Raw genomic sequence first — 24,276 nt, 5'->3', positions numbered from 1 at the left:
ACAAATAAAAGTGACCAAGAAGTGATTAATGCAAATATTATAATTTATGATAGTTTTTTAAGCACAACATATTTATTGATCGGAACACATAAAATTAAACGATTGTACAATTCAATTTTCTAAAACGTGTGCATATACACACACTATGTTACGTCCATGTTCAAGTGATGAAATCAGATTCGGCAAAACGAACACCAGTCTAGTAAATATGGATGGCGCAAAATATTAATTTATCTGAAATGAACGAATTATGTTTTCGCTGCCCCCGCTCTCATGATAAAAAAATAAAAAAAAAAAAAAAAAAAACCTCAAAAAATGACAAAAAAAAATTTATGGCAACAATGCAAAAAGAACGCTTGACTTCTGGAGGTGCGGGGGATCGAACCCCGGGCCTTTCACATGCAAAGCGAACGCTCTACCACTGAGCTACACCCCCTCCTAGTAGAGTGATTGAGAACAGCAACGCAGCACTTCTTCTGTCAACGACCTACTTATCCAAGTCGGTGTCTTTTGTAGAGTTTTACTCCTGGCGCCATCTGTTGCTGTATCAATTACTGATTAAGGATAGACGCCCATTTGTTTTGTTTTTTTATGTTCTCAAGATAAATAAGCTCTTATGGATAAAAAGGGAAGAAAATAAATAAGAGGAAAATAAATATATGAAAATAAAAATACGTTAGTAAAAATTAAGTAAAAATATAAAAATTAAGTTAAAAAATTGGAAAAAAAATAATAAACTAAATATAAAAAACAGTATAAATTAAATCATTAAAAATAAAGTAAACAAATAAAACTAAAATAAAATTTTTAAAAATATCATAATTTGAAAAGAAATCGTTTAGAATCGTGAAAATATTTCCGTTAAAACAAATAAAATGTGTGACAATCAAGGGTTTTTATTTTTAAATTAAGTTTATTTTTCTATGTGGGAAAAAAGAACAAAAGTGTATGCATCTGTACACAGTATGAGTTTTTAAAAATATGAAGGAACAATGGGGTCGTTTCCAAAATTTTAAAAATATTTTTTTTCTGAAAGAACATGCTTAAAAGCATAGGATCTGATCATTTTTTAAATAATTTTTTAAGTTTAATATTTTTAAAAAATTACTTTAACCGGTGCGCTTTTATTGTTTACGCTTCTGCCGATGACATCACAAATCATGAAATGCCATTCACTGTTGCCATTCACAGAGCAAAATATTCAATTCGCATCTTTACTCACGTGTATTGGCAACGATATGGTTAATAGCAAGCATAGAGCGAAATGTTTAATTCGCTTCTTGATTATCATAACGTGAAATCGCGGTAGACAGATCACATGGGCCCAAGTACATCATTGTATTTTCTAAGTCTATGTTTATTTATTTATTTATTTATTTATTTATTTGCTGCTTATTCTATCTATTTCAGAGACTAAAGTAGTACTTCTGACTGAAGGAAACAACCCCATTGTTACTTTTTGTTCCACCCAAAACACTAGGCTAGATCGATAGGTTTTTTTTTTTTTTTGTTCAAATTATCGTTTATGTCGATTAATTCCAATTGTTACAAGCCGAAAAGAATTACGAAAGAAAGGAACGTATTTTCCTCTATTTCAAGACTTGTTGGAAACCTATTCCTAATCTTAAAAATGATAAAGTAAGAAAATCTGACAATAAATACTGAAAACTGAAAGACGAAAAGCAAATGCTGGCATGCAATTATACAGATAGTACAAAAAAATGACATCTGAAGTTTGTTTGTTTTTTTTTTTTTTCATCTTAATGCAATTGTTTTATATAGTCACAGCTTGCAGATGAAATAAATATTTATCTAGGTTGATTAGCAAAAAGATTATATTTTAGAAAAATATTATGTTTTATCTTTAAAAATTTAATGTATTTAAAAGCCGAAACCCAAGTGTTTTAAACAAAATCTCTAAAAAATCAACATTTTATATATAACCCAAGATTTGGGGGGGGGGGGAGGAGGGGGAGGGAACCCTAGCTCTGGTCTTTACACAATTTTAATTTGATTTTATTTCTTGTAACACTTTTCACGATCTTGTTTAAATGGAGCATATATAAAGTGGCTCTTCTCTATGTGTAAAGGTGTGTGTTCAGAAGGAAGAGAGAAAAGAGATGCTAAATGGCTAAATCAGTGGTTCACATCCTAGGAACGATGTCTTCTCAATGGGTTGATAAATTCTTGAAGGGCGATAGAGGGGCGATGAATATTTAAAGGAAAACGTAATAGTAATAAAATACCAGCGTTGATCCAAAGGGCGTTTTTAATCTGTTTTTAATCTGTTTCTTTTTAATTGACGATTTAAATCTTTGCGAATCTAATAAGATTGTGAAGCAATCTTCGGTGTTTGGTGAGCGTTCTCGAGCAAGGAGCAGAGCCCCCTAGTATTATTTAAAACTTTCAAGTAGTTTAACTGGAAATAAATCGTAGGTCTTATAATGAAATATCTATTCCAAAATATTAATTTTAACCAATGGATAGGGTCGTATCTCATTGTAAACTGTAAATGTATGAACACTTTTGGGAGCCACTGTATAGGTGGTTAAATGCATGGTTTTATGTTTTGTCATAGGCGGCTGGTGCACCAAAAAAGTGGGGGTTGGTTCAAAAGAAGTGTGTAGCGTCAGAGGAAATGGCCTCAGAAGCTGGTTCTTTTTTTTTTTTTTTTTTTTTTTGTAGAATAATTTATATTAAAAGCTTTTAACATTTACGATTCTATGACCTCCAAAAAAATGAGGAATATGACCTCAAAAATCGGGACGGAAGACCCCTTCGAACTCTCTCTTTCCAATTCAAAGTTCCATTTTTATGAAATAAGATGAGAAAAGTTTATTTATTTGGAATTTTTAGTTTTATTTTTTTGTGAAATAAATCAATCCACCCTACAAAACCGTTTTTCAATCGATTATTAATTTTTAACTTCTGAGAAGTGAAGGGACAAGGCTCTTTCACTTTTGAAAGTAAGGGGGCAGTTGCCCCCCTTGCCGCCCCCAAGTACGAGCTGTCTATTCTGTTTTCTATCAAATATTTTTTACGCTGAAGGCTTACAGATTTTCCCTTATTGTTTCTCATTAGGTTACCGTCTCAATTTCCACGTGCTTCGAGCGCTAGTCCTCCGCTATGGAAAGAAAGGTAAAGTCTGCTTCGACGACTTCATCATGTGCGCTGTCAAGCTGAAGACCATGATAGGTAAGTGTAATGAAGCTGCTCGGAAATTGCGTTAGTAGCTTGGTTTTGTGATATTTGCAGTTTTTAATCTATTTTCAAAGCGCTGTACCTCAAGTTTGTCACCTTGCATCTTTTTGTTAACACCATTAGAAAGATCAAATTTTTTCCTGTCAAAATAAGTGTCTCCCCCCTCCCCCCAACGGATGGTGTTCTTTCAGATGAGGATGAAAAAATGAGCTTGAAATTCTGTCTGTCGTAACGAATTGCCATGTTTAAGCTCAGGTTGCTGAGAACTTTACCACACTGAAAGCCTGAAATTTTAAGACCTCAAAGTACTTTTGGTTGTCAATGTGTTGTAGCATTCTTGTGAGTTTGAGGTCATTAGTTTTTGTGTAGCACACATGTAAAATCTTGTCGAAACGCAGTGAACAAATTATTTTCTAGATTTTAGAAAGTGATAACTTCTGAACAAATAATTCAAAAGCTCGTAATGTTGTTGTCAACATACATGTTTTCAATAGGTTACAGTTGCAGAGCGCAAATATTGATCTCCTTAAAGATATTGTCATCCAAAGGGGCTATTAAAATCGTTCACAATAAAAGTAGCCTATCTCCAATGCGCAGTAGCTCAAGTTTGTCGCCTTGCATCTTATTTTCGTTGGTACTATTAAAAACAACATTTTTTCCCCCACAAGATTAGTTTCTCTTTCCGATGGTGTTCTTTCAGATAAGCATGAAAAAAATGATCTTGAAGTCTGTTAGATTTTCTTTTAATCTATCGTTTAAAAGAAAATCTTGTTCTACAATGAGTAAAAAATGGTGATTGCCACGGAAACTGGTTTATCGTGATTTTGTAACTTTTATTAGCCAGAAATAGTTTTCTTATTTCTCTCTTAGAAGGTTATGTTGAAAATTAAATATGATGGAAACAGAAAAATATCTTGTTCTGGAAAACATACTGATACATCAGACAGAACAAGATGATTTTCTTTTTCTCTCACATTTAATTTTTAACTAACTTTTCAAAAGAAGAATAAAAAGCTATTTTTGACTAATTATAGTTGTAAAACTACTATAACCTGGTTTCCATGGCAATGACCATCCGTGATGCATTATAGAGCGAGCTTTCTTCGTGAACGACAGACAGTATTTCAGGCTAAACTTTTTCATCCTTATCTCCAAGGACACCATTGAAATAAAAAAACTTTTTTTTTTTTTTCAGGAAAGAATTTGTTTTTTCTAGTGGTACTAACGAAAGGAAGACGCAAGGTGACAAACTTGAGCTACGCGTTGAAAATAGACTTTTTTTCACTTGAACGATTTTGGTAGCCCCTTTGGATCACAATACATGCATTCGTGTACATAAAACGCGTCGAAAAGCAAAGTAATGTGACCAAAGATGCTAAATAAAACATTTTGACGGAATAAGATTGCACGTCTTTGGTTAGAAAGGTTCGCTATTATTTAAGCTGAGTAGCGCTGACTTTGGCAGGAAACTGGTAGCAAAGATAGTCAAAATTGCTGCAAAAACTAAACATCATAGATTCGTTCCAGGTCACGTGAACCGTGAACTGGTGCTCCTCAACCAACCATCTCCGATTTGGAGGGCGTTTTAGAGAGCTGCAGACATGCTTTTGAAAGTAGCTTAAGCAATTTTTAAGCTTTTAAGACCAAAATCATGAGGACATAGAATACCTCAAAAAGAAAAAAAAATGTAGGCTCCAAAATGGCCTCTGATGGTTTATTGACTGAACATGGCAATTCGTTTCTCAAAGCTGATCCTCCATTTTGGAGCCTTTTTTTTTTTTTTTAAATTGATCCCAGATCCTCAGGATTTCAGTCTTGGAAGCTGAAAAGTTGTATAGATTTAAATAGATTCAAAGGCATGTTTGCACCTCTAAAATTTAGAATAACTATTAGATCTGGCGCTCCCGGGCTTCTCCTCTATTTCCTTAATTACCACTTTTATTTTCCTGCATAAGAGGCTTGCTTGCGTCAACAACGAAATGTTATTGTAAAAACACATTCAAAATATAATGCACCTTTCATTTTCTCATCAAAGTCTGTGGTAGTATTGTGTGTGTCTGAAATTTGTTTTTTACGCATTCTCTTATTTAACGAAATTCTTCCGGTTCTTTTAACAGAGACCTTCCAAGAGCGGGATCCCAGGAAGACGATGAAAGCAACTTTCACGTTAGATGAGGTGAGTTGAGACGTTCAACGACTACAAGAATCGCTTTGAAGCAACTGTCCTTCGCTATCCCTATTTCTTGACGAGTCGTCCATTGCGAACGACTTTTTCTGAACTTTGCCCCTAGTTTGGTCTTTCGACCAGTGGATTATGTGATATGCAGGGGCACCTAGAACTTACGTTTTTGGGAAAGCAGTTTTTTATTTGCAGAATGGAACTCCAAATTTCGCCGAATGATAATCCCGCAGAATGAAACTCCAAATTTTTCCGAATCGTGAGACAAAATTAGCCGAATAATGAAATTTTTGGAAGGTTACGGTGTGATTCCGTGACCTTCCATTGGTGCGCCCCTGGTGATTATATATATCGGAAATAACTTTAAAATTTTGTTATTGGCTTTCCCACAATGGGGTTGTTTCTTTCAGTCAAAAGTAGTACTTTTAGTCACTGAAATTGAAAGAATAAGCAAAAGAAAAAAAAATAACATGTACTCAGAAAATTCTTTCATTTTCCCAATAGTTATTTTTTAATTAATTTTTTTAAATGTCCGATTTTTCAAAGAAGGCGTGGTCTAGATGACGTCACAAATGATGCTTTTTGGCGCATTTTTGTACGGCATTTTCACTTTAGGCCGAAGCATCAGCTTAAGTTTAGCCATTTTGGATCGGATTTTTCATTATTGCGCTGCGAGGGTTATCACAGCCAAGTTTCGGCTTTCGCCAAAATTGTCGAAAATAATACTTTATTTAATAAACAATTCACGTGCCGCTAATAATCGCTCGCAGTGAACAATCACCAAACGCGATTACTCCCCAGAAAAGACAACCACTCGTTGCCAATATACGTGAGCAAAGATACGAATTAAATATTTTGCTCTGTGAATGGCAACACAAAATGGCATTTCATCATTTGTGATGTCATCGACAAGAAATGTAAATAATGAAAGATCACCGATTTAAGTAATTTTTTAAAAGTATTAAACTTAAACAAATTATTTAAAAAGTAGTTAGATCCTATGTTTTTAAGCATGTTCTTTCAGAAAAAAAAAAAAAAACTTTTAAAATATTAGAAACGACTCCATTTATGATAGCAATCATGTACCATGAGTCGAAAAATGTAAACAAAGTAAAATAAGTCATGATTGTATTTCGTTAACATTTTTTAGTAGTTTAGTATTTTGTGGGAAGTTTGTGTCGATTTAATGACATTTTATTTTATTACTTTTAGACCATAATGAGCATTTTTCTACTCAGTGTTTTACGGCTGCCTATACATGGGGAGGGAAAAAAACAGATTTACAAATATAGAAATGTAACGCTCACTGCGAGTTGATAACTTTGTTCCTTATTTACGTTAAATAAATATATCTGATGGAAATAAAATAACAAAGCTTATATATAAAATTAATGAACATAATAGAAATAAATGTACGTACAATATGGCTGAAGGACTAAAATTGAGGTAATGCATGACAAAAACTGGTAGAATTACGGTAACCGGGTCGCGTTGGCGTATTTTTTCAAAAACAGCCAAATTTGGCACCTACGACTCAATGTAAACAAAGTACTACATTGCAAACAAAGGAAATCTTCCAATGAGAGACACCCAAAGAAAAGGGGCGGAGCTTCGGATGGCTCAAACTATCGCCTTGGTAACTAGAACTGTTTATTAATCTTTTTCTCTTTCTGATCATAATCGCAAAGAAGCAAAACTAGTATGTTGTGGCCATCACGAAACTTTCTTCTATATTTTTCTTTTTTTTTTCTGATCCCGCCCCATGCTTGACGAGGAAGCAATATTCCCAACAAAAACAAAATGACACATGCAAAAACTTGACGACTATCCCAATGTCTGAATTATTGCAAAAGCAAAGCAAAGAGCGAAAATTGAAAGTTATTTTAAAAGCCTTGCTTGAATGAATTACAAATATTTTATTTGTTAACAAACATAAGATGGCAACAGTTAAAAATTTTAAATCATTGAGACATTTCCGATCATTTCCATACAATTCAAATCACGAGAAATACGCAGACGACAATCTATTACGATTTATCTTTCTTATTGTTGCATTAATAAAGCTATTTTTATTCGCAAAAAAAAAAAAAAAAAAAAAATCAACACCTCTTGGAGCGATCGGCGTCAAAATAGAACCAAAGCCTGTTTACATATGGATTCACATATATTCCAAATTTCAACCAGAACGTAGCATTACTTCTTGAGATAGGGCACTCACAATGGAAAAAAAGAACGGGTGATTGCGCTACCCCCCTTTTAGCTGTTGACACAAAAATAAAATCAGTTCTTATACCCACTAAGGGCTACTTGCCGATAAATTTTTCTTTCATTCCGTTCATTATTTCTTGAGATACAGCAGTCACAATTGACGACAAAAAACGTTCTACAGCTCAACCCCCGTTTGAGTTATTGACACCAAATTTGAATCAGCACCTGTTCCTGTTAATACCAACATATGGACCAAATTTTGTTTGATTCCGCCAGTAACTTCCTGAGGAATAGCAAGCACGCGTAACTCGAAAAACGTCCCATTGCTCCACCCCCCTTGGAGGAATTCGCGCCAAAAACTAATGGGCACAAGTTCACATAGGGGCACATATGTGTACTAAATTTCGTTCGATTTCATGCGGTAGTTTTTGTTGTAGAGCGGCCGCAAAAAACTGGTCACACACAGACGTGACACACATACATACACACACACATACATACATACACACACATACATACACACACACACACATACATACATACACACACACATACATACATACACACACACACACACACACAGACAGACAGACATTTTCCAAAAATGGTCGAAATGGACTCAGCACACCTCAAAACGTTCGAATCCGTCAAAATTCGAAATTCGAAAATTTGCACGAATCCAATACTTTCTTCTATATATTAGATATAGAAGAAAGTAAAAAAGGTAATAAAATTCTTCTTTCATTTTTAAATGATGAAAATATAGCAAAATATGCAGAAACATATCATAAAGCCTAATTTTTTATAGAACTTTATTATTTTTTTTATTTTAAAATTAAGTTTGCAGAATAGGCAAGTGAGAGGTAACTTTTTTCAAGATGTTAACATAATCTGTGTGGGAAGATCAAGCGCATAAAACGAAACGGTTCATGACATAAATGATGTTACACTTTTTATATTTGATTTCCTTAGGAACATGAAGATGAAACATACATTTCTAGCAAATTTAACAACATTAAAAGTTGGACAGAAAACGACATTAGTCTAAAATAGTTCGTCAATAAATAGAAAAAGCCCTTAAGTAAATTTAATGTTCAATTAAAACTTAAAACGATTAACTAAATAAGTTAAATCACGTCTAAAGATCCAGCCAGAGAACGTTGTAATTAAAATTTTAATCCAAGCTTACTGAATAAGCTATCACGATCAGTAATGAATTTTAAATTGAAGATGGAACAATAAAACACGAAGGAAATTACTTACTGCAAACAAATTCCAAATAAGTATCCAAAGATATGAATAACTAGTTTTTAAATCTATAACTTAAAATAGTTAAAAGTGACAAACATTCCACGATGTAAAATTTTATAAAATGTTTCTAAGATCTAAAAATTGAAGGAACACAATATATGTTGCCAGTTTTCAGAAAAAAATCACCTTTGAGGAAATTAAAAATATTGTTCTATGGAATTAAAGGAAAAATATTTAGTAGACAAGTAAATTACAATTTTGTGTTGTGAACTCTGAAACGGTTGATTGGCCAAACGAATAGCAAATAAGCTTTGGTGTAGTGTTGCCGAAATTGCTCCGTCGCCAAGGTAAGGTAGAGGGTTGCCAGAATGAAATATTTATCGCCGCGACCCGGTTACCGTAGTTCTACCCAAAAACTGTTTATACTTTATTAATTTCTTAAGAGTATAGAAAAAAAATCATATTATAATCCTTGATCATCTTTCAGTGGGTGGAAAAGACTATGTACAGCTGAATCCCGATTCATGTCGTGCCACAAGGATATCACTCCTCGCTTCTCTTTTTGCCATTTTCTTTCTGTCCCTCTCAGTATCATGGCCATAGACAACTCGACGTTGTTAAGCTGATAACAACGATGGAAAGATTGTTATCCCCATTTGCGAGTTTTATATTTCTGTATGTAATTACGATTCGGCCTCGGTAAGAGGAACCCTGACATTGAAAGAAATCTTTTCCTTTTGGGTTGTAAGTCATAAGAAGAATTATTATTGACGGGTAATTGAGTTGTGCCCCAACTTTGCTCCAATCATACTTCTTGCTCTCCCTTACCAAACCAAAAAATAATGATTCTTGCTTTGTTTTGAAAGACTGCTTGTGAGCTTCCCAAATGTGATTGGATGTGGAAAATGTGACGTTTACTATAAATGTTAGTTTATTCTACATCATTTTGTCCGTACAATGTGTTTTACTAGACACCTGCCATGAAGATTTTAATTATATTTAATGACTTACTTAAATAATACTACGTAAAGGCATCGAGATTAGTTATTTTCAAAAGAACTAGCTTAAGAAAGTTCGATATTGCCTTCGTTTATTTTTTTAAAATTGAAAGGGAATTAAAGAGCATTTAGAATAGTAACTATGTTTTAACTCTTTTTAACGATATTTTAACGATAAGACAAAAATGTCTGGAACAAAAAACAAAGACATTTGCTTCATGTATCAGTTATTTCCAACAAGAATAATTTTGGTTAGAATCGGAATTTTGTAAAGCAAATAAAAAGTAATAATTTTTTTTTTTTCAGTGTAGGAAATGTTAATAATCCAATTATTATTTTCAAAATTAATTGAACATCTGAAGATGTTACATTAGCTAAAGAAATTTTATTTGGATTGGGGGCAAAATGACTATTGAATTACTTGGCATCTAGTATCAGCTAAGTCAATATTCAAACGTTGAAGCACTATTTTGTAATGTCCACTTGTTTAAATGATTATAAAGTGTGCATGAAAAAAAAGTGACACTTTGTTTTAATGTCCACTTGTTTTAAAAGTTGGAGAATGTGTGTAAAAATAAATTTTTATTTTACATTTTGTTTTAATATCCACATGATTGAAAAATGTGTATGAAAAGAAACTTTTATCTAGCAATTTGTTTTAAGGTTCACTTGTTTAAACGATTGGAAAATGTGTAGGAAAAGAAATTGTTGTTTATAAGTGTTACAGTTAGTGTGTGTATGCATATTTATTACATAAGTGAATTTTATTAAATTAATTTTTTGTGTATCTCTTATAAACGGTAAGTTTATCAACACGAATATGGGTAACATTTTCAAAGATGGTGATATTGATAATATTTCAAAAGGAAAAACTCTGAAACGACAATGAATAGTTATGTTTTACTATTTACATCTACTTTTTACAAAATATATTTCCAGAACAAATACATTAAATATATTATTATTCAATGCATAATCGTATTAATAATATACTATTATACATTAAATAATTTTTTTACAAAATATATGTAATGTATAATTTATCTAAAAAGTTGCTTTTTATAATTCATCACATAATTTATGCATTCAAATTCAAGAATCAAATAGATCTTTAGCTAAAAAGTAAAGAGTTTATAGATACCTAACAATGTATTAATGTATGAAAAAAAAACTGTTTTTCTTACATTACCCTGAATTAAATGCGACAATCAAAAGTCATATCAATTAAGGATTCAAATGTGCTTGACACTGCAAGATAATTACCAATGACAACTTCTTCTGAATTTTCAACCATTAACATTTTACCGAGTTGAGTTGCTTGAGAGTTAAGCATGACTCATTTTGAGAAAGCTTTTCCATATGGTCTCTTTGTTAAACAGTTCGTGTGTCAGTTTTCCCTCAGAATCATGCTTATAAAATTTGAGAAAAACAAAGAAAATATTTCTGCATTTGTCTGTTTTATTATCTATTAATCATGCAGGCCCTTCATCCCAGGTCACTAAAGTTCTTCCATTTAGATTTTCCTCCCTTTTTCTAGCTGTGTTGAATTCTATGTTTCAACTAAAATCTGTTGAAATTGAGTATTAAAATTTGTACTACGTACACTGATGTTTGCTTACAAAAATATGTACTCTAATGAACTCATACAGATATTTTTAAAAATAGTGCTAATTGATCTTATTTAAATTTTGATACTTGGAACTACACTGCTCAAAAAAATTAAGGGAGCACATGGTTTTAACAAAATTGAGAAGAATATTATTCGGGAAACTAATTTCTAATAAAACCTGCATGTTTTCAGAAAACATGAAAATATAAAATTTAATCTTCGGAAGCAAATCAAGGCTTATGTCGTCGAAAAGCAGAAAAAGTATACAAGTGCCGAAATCGCGATTTAACAGAAGCCCATTTTTTCACTGTCTAAGCGGAAAAATTCAACTGTTCTTTTTTTTTTTTTTTTTGGATTGGAAAATGCCACGACACCGTAATTTACCGGATTCAATGGCTTGACGTTTTATCGGGGGACTGGAATCCGGGCAAACACAAAGAAGTGTAGCAGACGATGTTGGAGAGGCATAATTTCATGTTCGTTTCACTGTTATGGAGGAGTAAAGTTCTCAGTCAAATGTTTTCTGCTTCTTTATGCTGTATTCAGGGGTGATTGCGGTCCGGTATTTTACCGAATTTCCGGTATTTTCTCACGTATTTCCGGTATTTTCACGTCTGAAAATACCGGAATTATGTTCTTTTTTCGTTATGCTTTTGTCTCCCTACCTCCGCAATTTATTTTAAATTATATAATACTCATCAAATATAGCTGCAAGAGCCTTAAGATGGACACCTATCCCTTAAGATGGACAAATGTCAAGATAATTTTGTATAACACCAGCTCAAAAGTAACTTTGTAATCCATTAAAAATTGAATTAAATGTGCACGCAATATTTTGACTCAGAACTATTTAAAACTATGGCAAAGGTGCACTTAAGTAATAGAGGCCAAAGATTACCCCCCCCCCCTTCTCGCTTTGAAACTTTCAGGTATTTTTTGATGAACTCACAATCACCCCTGGCTGTATTGCATCTTAATACACGTGTATACTCCATTTTATGCCTTTGCAAGGCTATCTCACAACGGTTTCTTCACTTTAGTGTGGTTACTCCCCTAATTTTGAGCAGTGTATTTCATCATCTCTGGCAATTTTCTTACATAAGTCAGTATTTTCAATCCATGATATGTTGTTAGTACTATTATACCATTGTTTGTAATGAATGTATGAAGCTGTTTAATGTCTCTGCATTTTTCCGTCTTTAAGAAAACATTCACTTTGCTTCAAGTGCTTATGGAGAATGGATGGTGAATAGGCAAAACAGAAGAGAAAAAGAAATCTCGCGTTTGTGATGCAGTAATTAGTATCATTCATTAAGTGCCTATTATGCAATCACTAAGCATTCGGGAGGGGAAAAAATGTTGCTTCGTTTTATTACTAAGAATCTTAATAATTAAAAAAAAATAAACATTTAAACAACGTATATCAGTGATGAGTTTCAAAGGCAAATTTCTTTAAAATCAAAATTTCATCTTGAAATACTATATCCCAAGTTAACGAAGTAATTATAAATGTTGTCATGAGAAGGAGAGAAGTATAAAACTTAAATTTAAATGTGCATTTAAAAATCATTAATCCGAACGTCACTAATCCGAAATGCCGGTTTATCCGAATCGATTTTATTTCTGAATGTAATAACTCAAAATAGTATCGGTAAAGGTTTGAGTCTAAAAAAATTCCTTTCAACTTGCATTATTTTGTATACGTTGATGAAACTAATCCGAAAATTCAAGGATCACATTCACACATACATTCGTGGGATGAATTTCTTGCGTTTACCGTCAGTGTATGGTCAAAAAAAAGAAAAAAGGTTAATGAACCGAATAGGCTCTATTGTAATTTATACATTGGACGGTGCAGTTACAACACTAACAAAAATGCAGAAAACGTCCTACGTTAAAAAACAAAAGTCTAGTTTTGCTCTGACGAATTCTTAGCACGCGTATTTAAATGTGCAAATAATTTCGTGCGGTTATTTCAAAAAACTTCAAGTTGCTCGACCTCAATACAATTGTGTGGACTACTCTATACTAAAAAATGCCATTTTTGGAGGTTTAGAAACTTAGAGAAGCCAGCCGCCTCGACCTAGCAAAATACTTACTCCTAAAACTTCAATATGTCCCTCCAAAAATGATGCAAAACATTTCGATTTCATAATGAAAAGGAGAAATGAGTTAATTTTTAATTAGGTTTAAAATATATGTATACATTCATTTATGCACACTTAAGTAATAATTTACAAGGAAGTGGGAAAATGGCCAGTTTCTTGAAATTAAAATTATTTCACAGTTTTAAACCCGAAGTTTTCAAAAAATACTCAATCTTGAAAGAAAAGTTGATTAATAGCTTACTATAGTAAGTGCAGAGAGAGAGAATAAAACAGTTAGGGTTCCTTAGTGCCTTCATCAAATTTGTAATACAGATAGCATCTGGTTATGCTTGTTTCCTTGCCAATATATCATAATATACGAATAAATATTTTCGTGTGCTTGAAATTCAATATAGAATTTATTTATTAAATGTAACTGAATTTAGATGTACATTTCTTCCCATCTGTATTTCTGGATAATATGATCATATTCTTCTTCTCAAAGTATTTTTCGATGTGAAAAATAAAATTCATTTTTTAAATGTTTTTGTTTTATTGTTTAACTAGTGGTACCCGCACGGTTTTGCCCGTAGTAGAAAATTAAAAGGTCATTTAGTTCGCCTGTATATTTACAAATAATGGATGCTGAATTTCTCGCTAACTTCCTATGTTCGTTTGCTCGTTCACGTTATGATAATTTGTTCGTCCATGTTATGATAATTTGTTCGTCCATGTTATGATAATTTGTTCGTCTACGTTATGATAATTTGCTCAGTAAAATGTTCTTAAAATTGGAATAGAAAAAGAAAAAAAAATCGAATTTTCAAAAAATCACTTCGAGGTGCTCACACGAGGCCTTCGAGATAGGAAGGCCATCCAACTAGCAAATGACGTCATCGTTCGTCGATCCACAATGATATTGGGAAGTGAGCACTTCGATTAGTATTTTGGTTTAACTAAACTATTTGGTTTATTTATTATTGTCTTCTATTATTTTAGTAGCATTAAAAGTTCTACTTTTTCATTTGAAAACATAAAAAGGAACCGATAATCATACACTAAAAATACACTAAGCTTAATTCATAGTATTTTACATAAAAACATTTATAAGTCTTACAAAGTATTCAAATAACTAAACACGATTTTATTTCACAATCATGTTAAAACGAAGTGATAAATAAACATAGTTTTATTTTTCCTTTGAATTTTTTATTTTTAACCTAACCGCATTTTAACTACTTGTATATTGTATTGAAATATTAACTCTTAAGAAGTATTCAAATAAATAAATGAACTTTCATTTTACAATTACATCAAAACAAAAAATAATTTTACCATTGTATTTGAATAAGAATTAAACGAAATTTTAAAAAATAAATAAACATTTTTACTTAAGTAAATGAGAAACATGACTGCAATATGTTTCAAAGACATAACATCAAATTAAAGTACATAATATCAGATTATTAATGTTAACTTAGCTGAGCAAATTTATGCTTTTAAAAAGACATGAATGCTTGGGTGCCATCCCCCAAAGTAAACACTGCCCTACTCCCTTCAATTATGAAAACTTCAAGAAAAATACCCCAAAAACATCTCCCTTAAAATTTCAAGGGCACAGTTAATTAACTATAGCCGTTGAAAAGCTACCATTACTATGAGACTATGATTCCGACCCCCGCCCCCCCCCCCCTTCGGTGGGCACTCTCGAAAAGTTAGACAGGAATTCAACTTGAAAAACGTTAATTAAAGAAGGAATTATATAACATGAATACCGTATGTTGTACATCAAAAAAATGTATTCAATATCTAAGCAGATTTTTTTTTTTTTTTTTGGAATTTGGCTACTTTTTCATTTTCAGCTTTTTTTGCTGCTAATGATTCTTGTGTGGGGGGGGGCTTCAATAGTTCATAATTTTAGGATTTTGAAAAATTATTTTAAAAAGCATTAATTGCTGACAAAGTAACCTTTTTCAAAAAACTTTTCATAGAATGACCATTTCAGCAACTTTCTTCAATACTTAAAACCTCATATATGTTAAATATAGATCATCATTTTGCTGAGTATGCTCTTTTAGGAATTCAGTGTGACAGTTTTGTGACAGGGGGAAGGGAGGGGATAACAAGAAGTATAACATCACGCGTTGTTTATAATAATATGCTCATGTTGAACAGTGTTACGTGTAACAAGGAGGGGGGTTGGGGGGGGGGGCATTTGTTCAAAATTTTGCAACATACTTTATGGACAGCCCCTTAATTCAATTTATGTTATAGTTTCAGAGTTCCTGAAAGCTTATTAACAGAAAACCCAAGGAGTTCAAAAAATATTTAGTTCAAGACATTTTGCCCTTTTTAAGCATAAACAAACAGGCATAGAGCATTTGGCAAAAACACGTTGCTTAATCCACTGCTCAAAAGTAATCTTTCGTAAGCTCAGAAATTATGAATACCTTTAACTCAACCACAATTTGTGCATAAATGTCATAAAACTTAAAGACAACAGTGGAAAAAAACATATTTTTTTTTAATTTACGCACAGAACCAGCTTGTTTGAATAACATTGCAGGGGCGTAGTTGGGGGGAAATGTTTGAGTATCGAACCCACGACCTCCGGCGTTCAAAGCTAATCTTCTATCTCAGAACTACGGAAGCCCATCAAGGAATGTTTTTTGATCAAAATAACACATGCTAGCGTATGAAACAATTTAATCGAAACCGAAAATATAAGATTAGTTCAGTTAAAAGCCTGTTTCAATAAACTTGTTTACATACATATTAACTGAATATCAACACCAAGTTACGTTGCTTCTGATAGCAACAAGTATATTTGCAGAAAATTTTGACATATGTATATTGTCAGCTTGGAAAATCCATTTCGAATAAATGCGTTCACAAGGTTGAAAAAATAAAGAAATAAAAAGTTGCAAGTTAACCATTTCAAATATTAAAGCAGTACGCTGAAATTACAAATTACAGACAAAGATATCAGAAAGGAAACTGACAATTGTTTGTGTAATAGAGGAAAAATTAAGTAACCTTAACTGCATGAACGTAAAAGCATAAAATGTAAATTTGTTTATCTGAGAAAAGTACTTACCTCCGAACTTTAAAAATTTATTCCATGAGAAGCCCAACTTTTTTCTTCGCATGCAGGTTGTTCGGAAGCTGAAATCGCTGACTCACTTTCATTCGGCAGACAGTTGCAATACTTAATTATATATATTTTTAATTGCCTCTACATTCCGGTACGAGGAAAGGATGAGATAAATACAACAGTATTGTACTCAAAAATGTGCATTCGAAGTTCCTATTTCATCCAGAGCACTACTGTTTACTGGTAAAACGCACTGCTTTCAAAATTTCGCGCCAAGTTCATAGATCGACGACTGGTGGCGTAACGAAGCTGGGGGGAAGGAAGTTGTCTGGCCTGTTAACACGTGGGTCTCGACTCACATCTATGCTACGAACTAATTCTGTGCCAAATTTCATGAAAAACGCCGAATGGTCTAGGCGCTACACAGATACACAGACTTTGAGCTTTATTATTAGTACAGATAAAGAAGATAATGTCTGAATGTTTTAACTGATTTAAATGTCGTAAAAACTTTTCCAGATCTAATCGTAATGGAATCCATCACTTCATTTAGTTTAGTAAATTATAGAAGTATTCTATGAAACATCTGATCTCGCTGGAGCTTCTCCTTCTAAAAGGGGTTTTTGGAACTATTTTCTTTATCCAGATAGATATTTTCAGAGGGATTGTTGACGTTATTTGAAAACTGTAACCCTTGTTCTAACATTTTTAAAAACTGATCTCCTTATCCTAATGGTGAATTTTGGGAAATGTTTTTCTTTTGTTTTCTTATGGACAGTTCTGTTGACTATTATCCTCAGTCAAATGGAAATTTATGAGGATATAATGTTTTGGTTTTTAATGTTCTGAGGATATGATGTTTTTCTTAATCTGATAGGGATTTAAGGACTGGTTTCCTCACCCAAGTAAGGATTTTTGGGGACTAATGAACGAGATTGTACTAGAGATTTTTAGGTAATGTTGTTCGAATTCAGATGAGGATTTATATGGCCTTTTGACTGGATTCTGGGACTAAACCCTTCTTTCTAATGACCGGTTCAACTTTCTTCTTATTTATTCAGGAGAAAAGACATGCCTCACGCGGCTTACGTACCCCCAGTTATTTTCTTTCGGCAGAGATCGATGCAATAACCGAGACAGCCCGCACAATATCTGACGGGAATTGGGATTTTCAAGAGAAAGTTAACTTTATTTACGAAATTTTATTTTACAAATGGGATTTTTTGGGGACCAATGTTCAAATTTCAATCGGACTTTTAGACTGTTGTCATTATTCGTTAAGGGGAATTTTATGCTTTTTTAAATGTTTATTTGCACCTGATTGTTGAACATGCGGCCACTTGACGCAATTTTTTTTCTTAAAAACAAATAACCTATTCGTTCCTTTATTTTTTGAGCAATCACATTGCTTATTGTTCTCATTTGACTGTTTTTGGCGTTACGCTGATTTTTTCACCCCGCCTCCTTCTGCAGCACCACCGTCGTTCGGCCTCACGATGCTGCTCCTCTAGCGAAAACCGTCTCCAGGTTGCGTCCATATCCTACACACACACGCATACCAACACACTCATGTCTGCACACAGACACAAACACACATGCCTACATACACATAGTCCCTACACACAAACACACATACCCCCACACACGCCTACAGAAACACACACACTCGTGCTTGCGAAAAACATAATTTGAATTCAAGAGGTCAAAATTCATATTTTTTTTCTTTCAGAAGGTGATTTTATTGAAATTGGAAGTCCTCCCTCACTCCGTAGAATGATTTATTTAAATATTGAAATGGCGAAAATATAATCAAAATGAAAATATTTTAAATTCCCGTAGATACCCAAAAATCCTTAATAATAAAAACAAAAATTGCAAGAATTTCATTTCTTTGCGCTCAAGCGAGAAATGGCAACACATAATATTATCCAGCAATTTCTTCACGCTATGTCGCGTGAAAAAGCAAAGAAAAATGAATTTTCACTAACTTTTAATTGCTCCTAGCACTGTTTGTAGTCAATTTAGCGACTTGGCCTTTTCGAATGGTTGAACGTGTTTCAAAATATTTTTAACGAGCTTTTCAACTATACCAAACTCGAAGCACTAAAATGCATTTTTTTGTGTAGAAAAAGCGGTTCAAAAATGAATTAAAACTTAATGTTTCACGCTTCCAACAATGAATTTCAATAATAGTAAGGAGAAAAAAATAAAATTTTTGAGTTTTGTTAACTAAAAAACGCTTATAACTTTTTTTCTAGTGGGTTTAGGTTATTGGACCTTGGGCGTCCTGACAATTTCTTCGTTAAGAGTATTTTTAAAGACTTTTCTAACCATATCAAATTTGAAAAAAAAAAAAAAAAAGACTACCCGTTCGTGTAGAAAGAGCCATTTAGGACGAAAACGCGTTTTTAATTAATTTCTCCGTTAATTAGCGTCCGATTTCAAAAATTTTTATTGACACTAAAACTCGGCAATAGCTACTGAACAAAAAAAAAAAAAAGAATGAAGGAAATCGGTTCACAAATAGAGGAGAAATCGGTACCGAAAGAAAACGACTTGCCTATTAATACATAAAGATTCTAGCTTATCTTCAAATGACTAAAACAAAAAAAACATGCATTTCGTTCCACAAATCCACAGCTAGGTTGCGTTAACGTGGTTGCTTGGCATGGGCGGATTCAGAAATTGTTCAAGGAGGGGGTGGTTCATTTTTTTAGTTTTCCAAATTCTCACATGCTTGAAAGGGACTCCACATCATTTTTATCTGACACAACTAAACTTTTTTTTCGGATGGGGGCTGCGTTCAAACGCTATTTAGCCTTTAGCAGACCTAGTGCTATTCCCCGATACGGCATCCAGTCTTTCACGTGCCACCATTAAGGCGCAGGATGTCAATGGCACGGACAATGTGGACGCCCAGTTTCCACCAGATGGAGGCATCTGGATTCTCTTTTGATGCGAAATTTCACTAGGAATTAAATTTAGCCGTGGAATATTCTAATCCAAACGAATGCCCAAGGGATCTTTTACATGCCGCATAATCATACGACATGGGCGCTGATGATTATCTGCGTCTCGAAAATCCACAGACTGGACACCCCAGGTCAGAACCTGGGTCCATGGGCGTAGAAGGCCAGCGCCTAACCATCACGTCACCAGTCGAGCACGTAACTAATCTATTGAGATTTATCCAAGGAGGTCCTCGAACCCATTCCTTTCATTTTCCATTGAAAGAGTTATTCTAAAATTTCTTTTATTTTAGAATTTCAATTTCGTATTAACTCCAGGAGAATGTTTTAAAACCCCTTCCCCTAACATGGTCGAAAGTGGCCTAAAATAGTACCTTTTTTTTTCAACTTTAGCTTCAAAAAATTACCGGAGGAAAATCACTGAACCCATTCCTTCTTCTAACACTACTAGAAATGCGTACAGTCACGTCATTAAGACATCAATTTTGCAAAAACCCGGGAAGGAAAGGAAGGCCTCCAAACTTTTCTTCTGAACGTCAGCACAGTTCGCCTATAGGGGCGAACTGGCTCGCCGGCCGATGCACTCTCCCGCCCGTGCGCCTACGTTATTTTTTTTCTTTTTTGTGCGCCCTCAAAACTGTGCGACTTAGTGCTTTTTTTTTTGAGCAATCACGATTGCTTATTGTTCTCACTTGACAGTCCTTGATGTTCCGGTTCCTTTTTCAGCTTGGACCAGGGCTGCAGCACCACCGTCCACCGGCGGCGGCGCGGCTGCTCCTGACCACTGTCCCCCGGAATCCACTTTTGCTGTCCATGTCCTACACACGCATGCTCATACACACTCCCCTACGCGCGCGCGCGCCTTTACACACATACACACGCCTACGTGCGCACACGTAAGCCTACACACACAACTATACACTCGTAACCACCCAGGAGGAGGGACATGCTTGGGGGGGGGGAGCCGTTTCTAGAAACAATAACTCTAATGAGTAGGGTCTTATCGCAACTCGTGATTGCGAAAAACATAATTTGAATTCAAAGTTTCGGAATTCAAATTAGAATTAATTGGGGGAAATAGGTCACAGATTTTATTATTATTTTTTTTTTAATTATTTGCACCCGGTTAGTTGAATTTCTGATAAATTGAATCAACCGCTTTAATGAATCAAATAGTCCAAAACAGAACAAAATTAATCTTTATTGAATTTACTGCTTTATTGAACCAGCCGTTTTATAGAATCAAAACGATTTAGAACAAACGTGATTCATATAAGTGGCGGTCACTGTGTTTTGTTCTTTTATTACTAGTTTTGTGGCATTGAATATGTTTTAGAGGACGGTATTAGGTAATTTTCTTTAAGATCAATTTTGCTAATTTTCTTGTGTCACGTCAATATTATTTCCTTTTTTTTTAAATAAAATTTTATTTAAGTGTGTACCAAGCCGAAATCAAACTGACTTTCTGAATGGAAAACAGATTTCTTACCACTCGGCTGCCGAGAAATATCTTACGAAATGAACTATAATTGCTTAACTGATCTAAACCAAAATGAAATTTTTTTGAATAAATTTCTTACTGTCAGCTAATTTTAATTGATAAAAGAATGTAAATGATAGAATGAAGCATTTTCAATATGCGTGAGTCTCACGCAGACGGATACTCCGCAATTTTTTCAAATGAACAAGTCGATGAACGGGGGGAAAAAAAGAACGATCCTCTAATGAACGGATCATTAAAAAGAACAATATTGTTCACCTTAAAACTTAACTTCAACAAAAAACTTAACGTATGTATCTATGTTCAAGTTACTTCTCCTGAACGATAGTGAACTTACCATCGAACCAGGTGTCGATGGATTCGCAATCTTCCCGTCTTTATGTTTGGCTATTTAACATATTCCGATAATAATTAGCGGATATATCAATTAAAAACTATATATTAATTATGACGCTTAGATTTCGACATAAAATCCCTATTTTTCGAAGTCTTTCCTCCATTTAAATTAGTATTCAGTGCTTCAACTCAACTTTCCGTAACAATGCTTTTATTGAAATTCGTAGCGTGAGGAAAAACATTAAGAAAGATGTGTTGTCATTTTTTTTCTCGAATATGAAGAAATAAAATTATGGATTTTGTTTTGAGGCTTTTCCTATAATCGTAGAATTTAAGATGTTTCCGTTTCGACTATTTTTTTGCAATCTGCCGCAAAATTTTAGTTTTTTTTCTTTCTTTTTTTATTTAAGCCTGATTGTTGAATACGCGTCACTTGGCATAACTTTTATTTTCGAGGTGAACCGTGCAAAGCCGGGCAACGCAGCTAGTCTCTACTTATTAGCTGTTGCAGGTATCGAACAATATCTTACGCACTTTTTTTATTACTACTATTATTAGCACCATATTTTTTTACGCTTAAGAGTTAAGTTTAAAAATCCCGGAAGAGATGTCTTACGATAATATATGAGCGCATGTACAATTTCTCCTTAAAAGTGATTTGAAATGACATTTGGATATTATCACATTCGGCCACCATGTGATTTCTAGCGTGTGAGTGATTTGAATTTAAGATGCTGACAACCTGTTCAAATACTTTCCCATGCATAAAAGCTAATATTTATGTTTTTGCCCATAAAAACGTCATAGGAGGAGGGCGATGGTATATCAACCAATCCCGTTTCTTCTTCCGCTCCAGCTGCTGAATGACAAGCACGTGATCTCATGTGACAGGTATCAAGTTTTAAAGCATCAACAGCATCCCAGGCCGCCATTTTTAATTCAGCCGGCTGTAGAAACTGAATCGAAATTATCATTATTTCAAACAACAGGGGAAAAACTGATGGGGATGTTGGGCCAGGGATTGCTCGGTTTCTGGTCTGGATCAGAAAATCAGAGCTGTTTACAGGGTCCCACCCAACAGGTCAAACCATAAATAGGGGTAGGTACGAGAGACCATGGAGTGAATTTGGGAGAACTGAAAAATCAAAGAACAAGAATTTAAAAAAAAAATTAATAAATAAAATATAAACACAAAATATCTGTTATTTTGCTGGATTTTAGTTTGTAGCTTTAATTTTACACTTAAATTTTATGTGATATGATTACTGAACGCGAGGAAATATAAATTATGGAAGACCACCAGCCCACTCAGTGTAAGGCAAAATAACTTGATCGGATGCTAAAAACTGCAAAACTGTGAAACCAAGCAACCACACACAACGCTACAAATCATAAAAAATTGGAAAATGTTCAAGAATGTTCTACACTATATACAAGGGCAATTAGAAAAGTATCCGACCCTATTTTTTTGTGTGAAAACCTGAAGGTTATATGAATCAAGCGCGTTTGCAAGAGCCAATTTTGAACCTTTCTGTTCATGCGTGGTTTTTTCCCCGACTGTCGATTGCGTCAGTCGCCTGCTAACACAGTTAATCGACATCAAGTTCAGTGCCTTCGTCGGATTTTTTAATTTCAAGTAAAATGGCAAATTAGTGGAGCTTAACTAACTTCTCAATCAACCCTTGAGGTTGGGGAACAGTCAGAAGTCACATGGGGCCATATCAGGAGAGTAAGTAGCCTATTGAACTTTAGGAGTTTTGTCTTTCGCCAAAAACGTCGACAGTAAGTGCAGTAATTGCAAATCCGACAAGATCCCTATACACTAACTTAGTAAAACTCTGCTTACTAACGACTTAGGCTATTGACAGAGGAGAATGAATTCGCGCATGCGTACAAAGCTTCAAAGTCAGCTCCTACAAGCGCGCTTAATTCATATACATCTAGTTTTCACAAAAAAAAAAGTTGGACGCTTTTCTGACAGCTCTCATAAAATGGCGAACAGAAGAAAAAAAAACTACACTACTTGCAAAAACCCACAATTTAAAGAATTTCTCGAAAAATAAGAGAGCAATTTGTATGTAAGTTTTGTCACATAAAAGGCATGCTTCAGCTGACATATTTTGTACTCTAATTTCATACATTTTCGTAAAAGTATCACTTATATTCACGAAATTATAAGCATTTCTTTCAAAAATCTCAATTTTGTCCACATGTTTTTAAACAGCTTCTTTCCATAACCGAAAGTTAAACATTAAATAGTTTTTTCTCTATATTGGAACATGATAGCGCGGAATACACTTCCCATTTTTTAATTTTTTCAGAAAGACTAAAAAATTTTAGTATTATTGCGTAATATGTTTTTTAAAGGATATTTAATCATAGCTAATGGAAAAAATCATTGCTTATCTTTATGTTTACATAATGTTGTAAATGAAGGAAAGGAACATTGTAACTGATATTCTTTCGAGAAGAATAGTTGATTCAACTAAATTGCCTCGCATAAACACAACAAAAAATACCAGTCAACTTTTTTCGAAAAGTTGATTCAACTAACCACCCACAGTTGTTCGGAGGCCGTAAACTCATCAAAATTTTTGACGATCCACTGTGCTAAGTCAGCGTTTTTCAATCTCTTTTAATCGGCGTACAGATAAAAATTTGTGTTGGCAGATCATATTAGTGACGATCTCTTTCTTTTATTTTTTTTCTGCAAAACATTACTAAATATTAAATAACTCTTACATATATTCAGTAAATTACCGCCCATTAGCCAGGGCTGAAGCAGAAATACGTGAAATACACCGCCAGCTCAGTCATTTCCAGCCGGTTCGGTCACTCGTCTG

General features: G+C 33.8%; 1 protein-coding gene and 1 non-coding gene across 2 annotated transcripts in view; one reads left to right on the top strand and one right to left on the bottom strand.

Annotated features, from left to right (window-relative positions):
- Positions 1-9,506, top strand: part of LOC129223295 (calpain-A-like) — a 93,418-nt gene extending 83,912 nt beyond the window's left edge. Inside the window, 3 exon segments of the mRNA XM_054857861.1 lie at positions 3,082-3,195; positions 5,319-5,377; positions 9,327-9,506. Coding sequence (XP_054713836.1) covers positions 3,082-3,195; positions 5,319-5,377; positions 9,327-9,353 — 200 coding nt within the window. The 3' untranslated portion in view covers positions 9,354-9,506.
- Trnaa-ugc (transfer RNA alanine (anticodon UGC)) lies at positions 365-436 on the bottom strand. Its single transcript has one exon. It is a non-coding gene; the product is annotated as a tRNA-Ala (tRNA).
- Positions 9,507-24,276: the final 14,770 nt, after the last annotated feature.

The sequence above is a fragment of the Uloborus diversus genome, chromosome 5 (assembly GCF_026930045.1).
Source record: "Uloborus diversus isolate 005 chromosome 5, Udiv.v.3.1, whole genome shotgun sequence".
NCBI classification, from domain to species: Eukaryota; Metazoa; Arthropoda; class Arachnida; order Araneae; family Uloboridae; genus Uloborus; species Uloborus diversus.
Note: the sequence above shows the minus strand (reverse complement) of the source record. Positions and strands in the feature narration are given on the sequence as shown.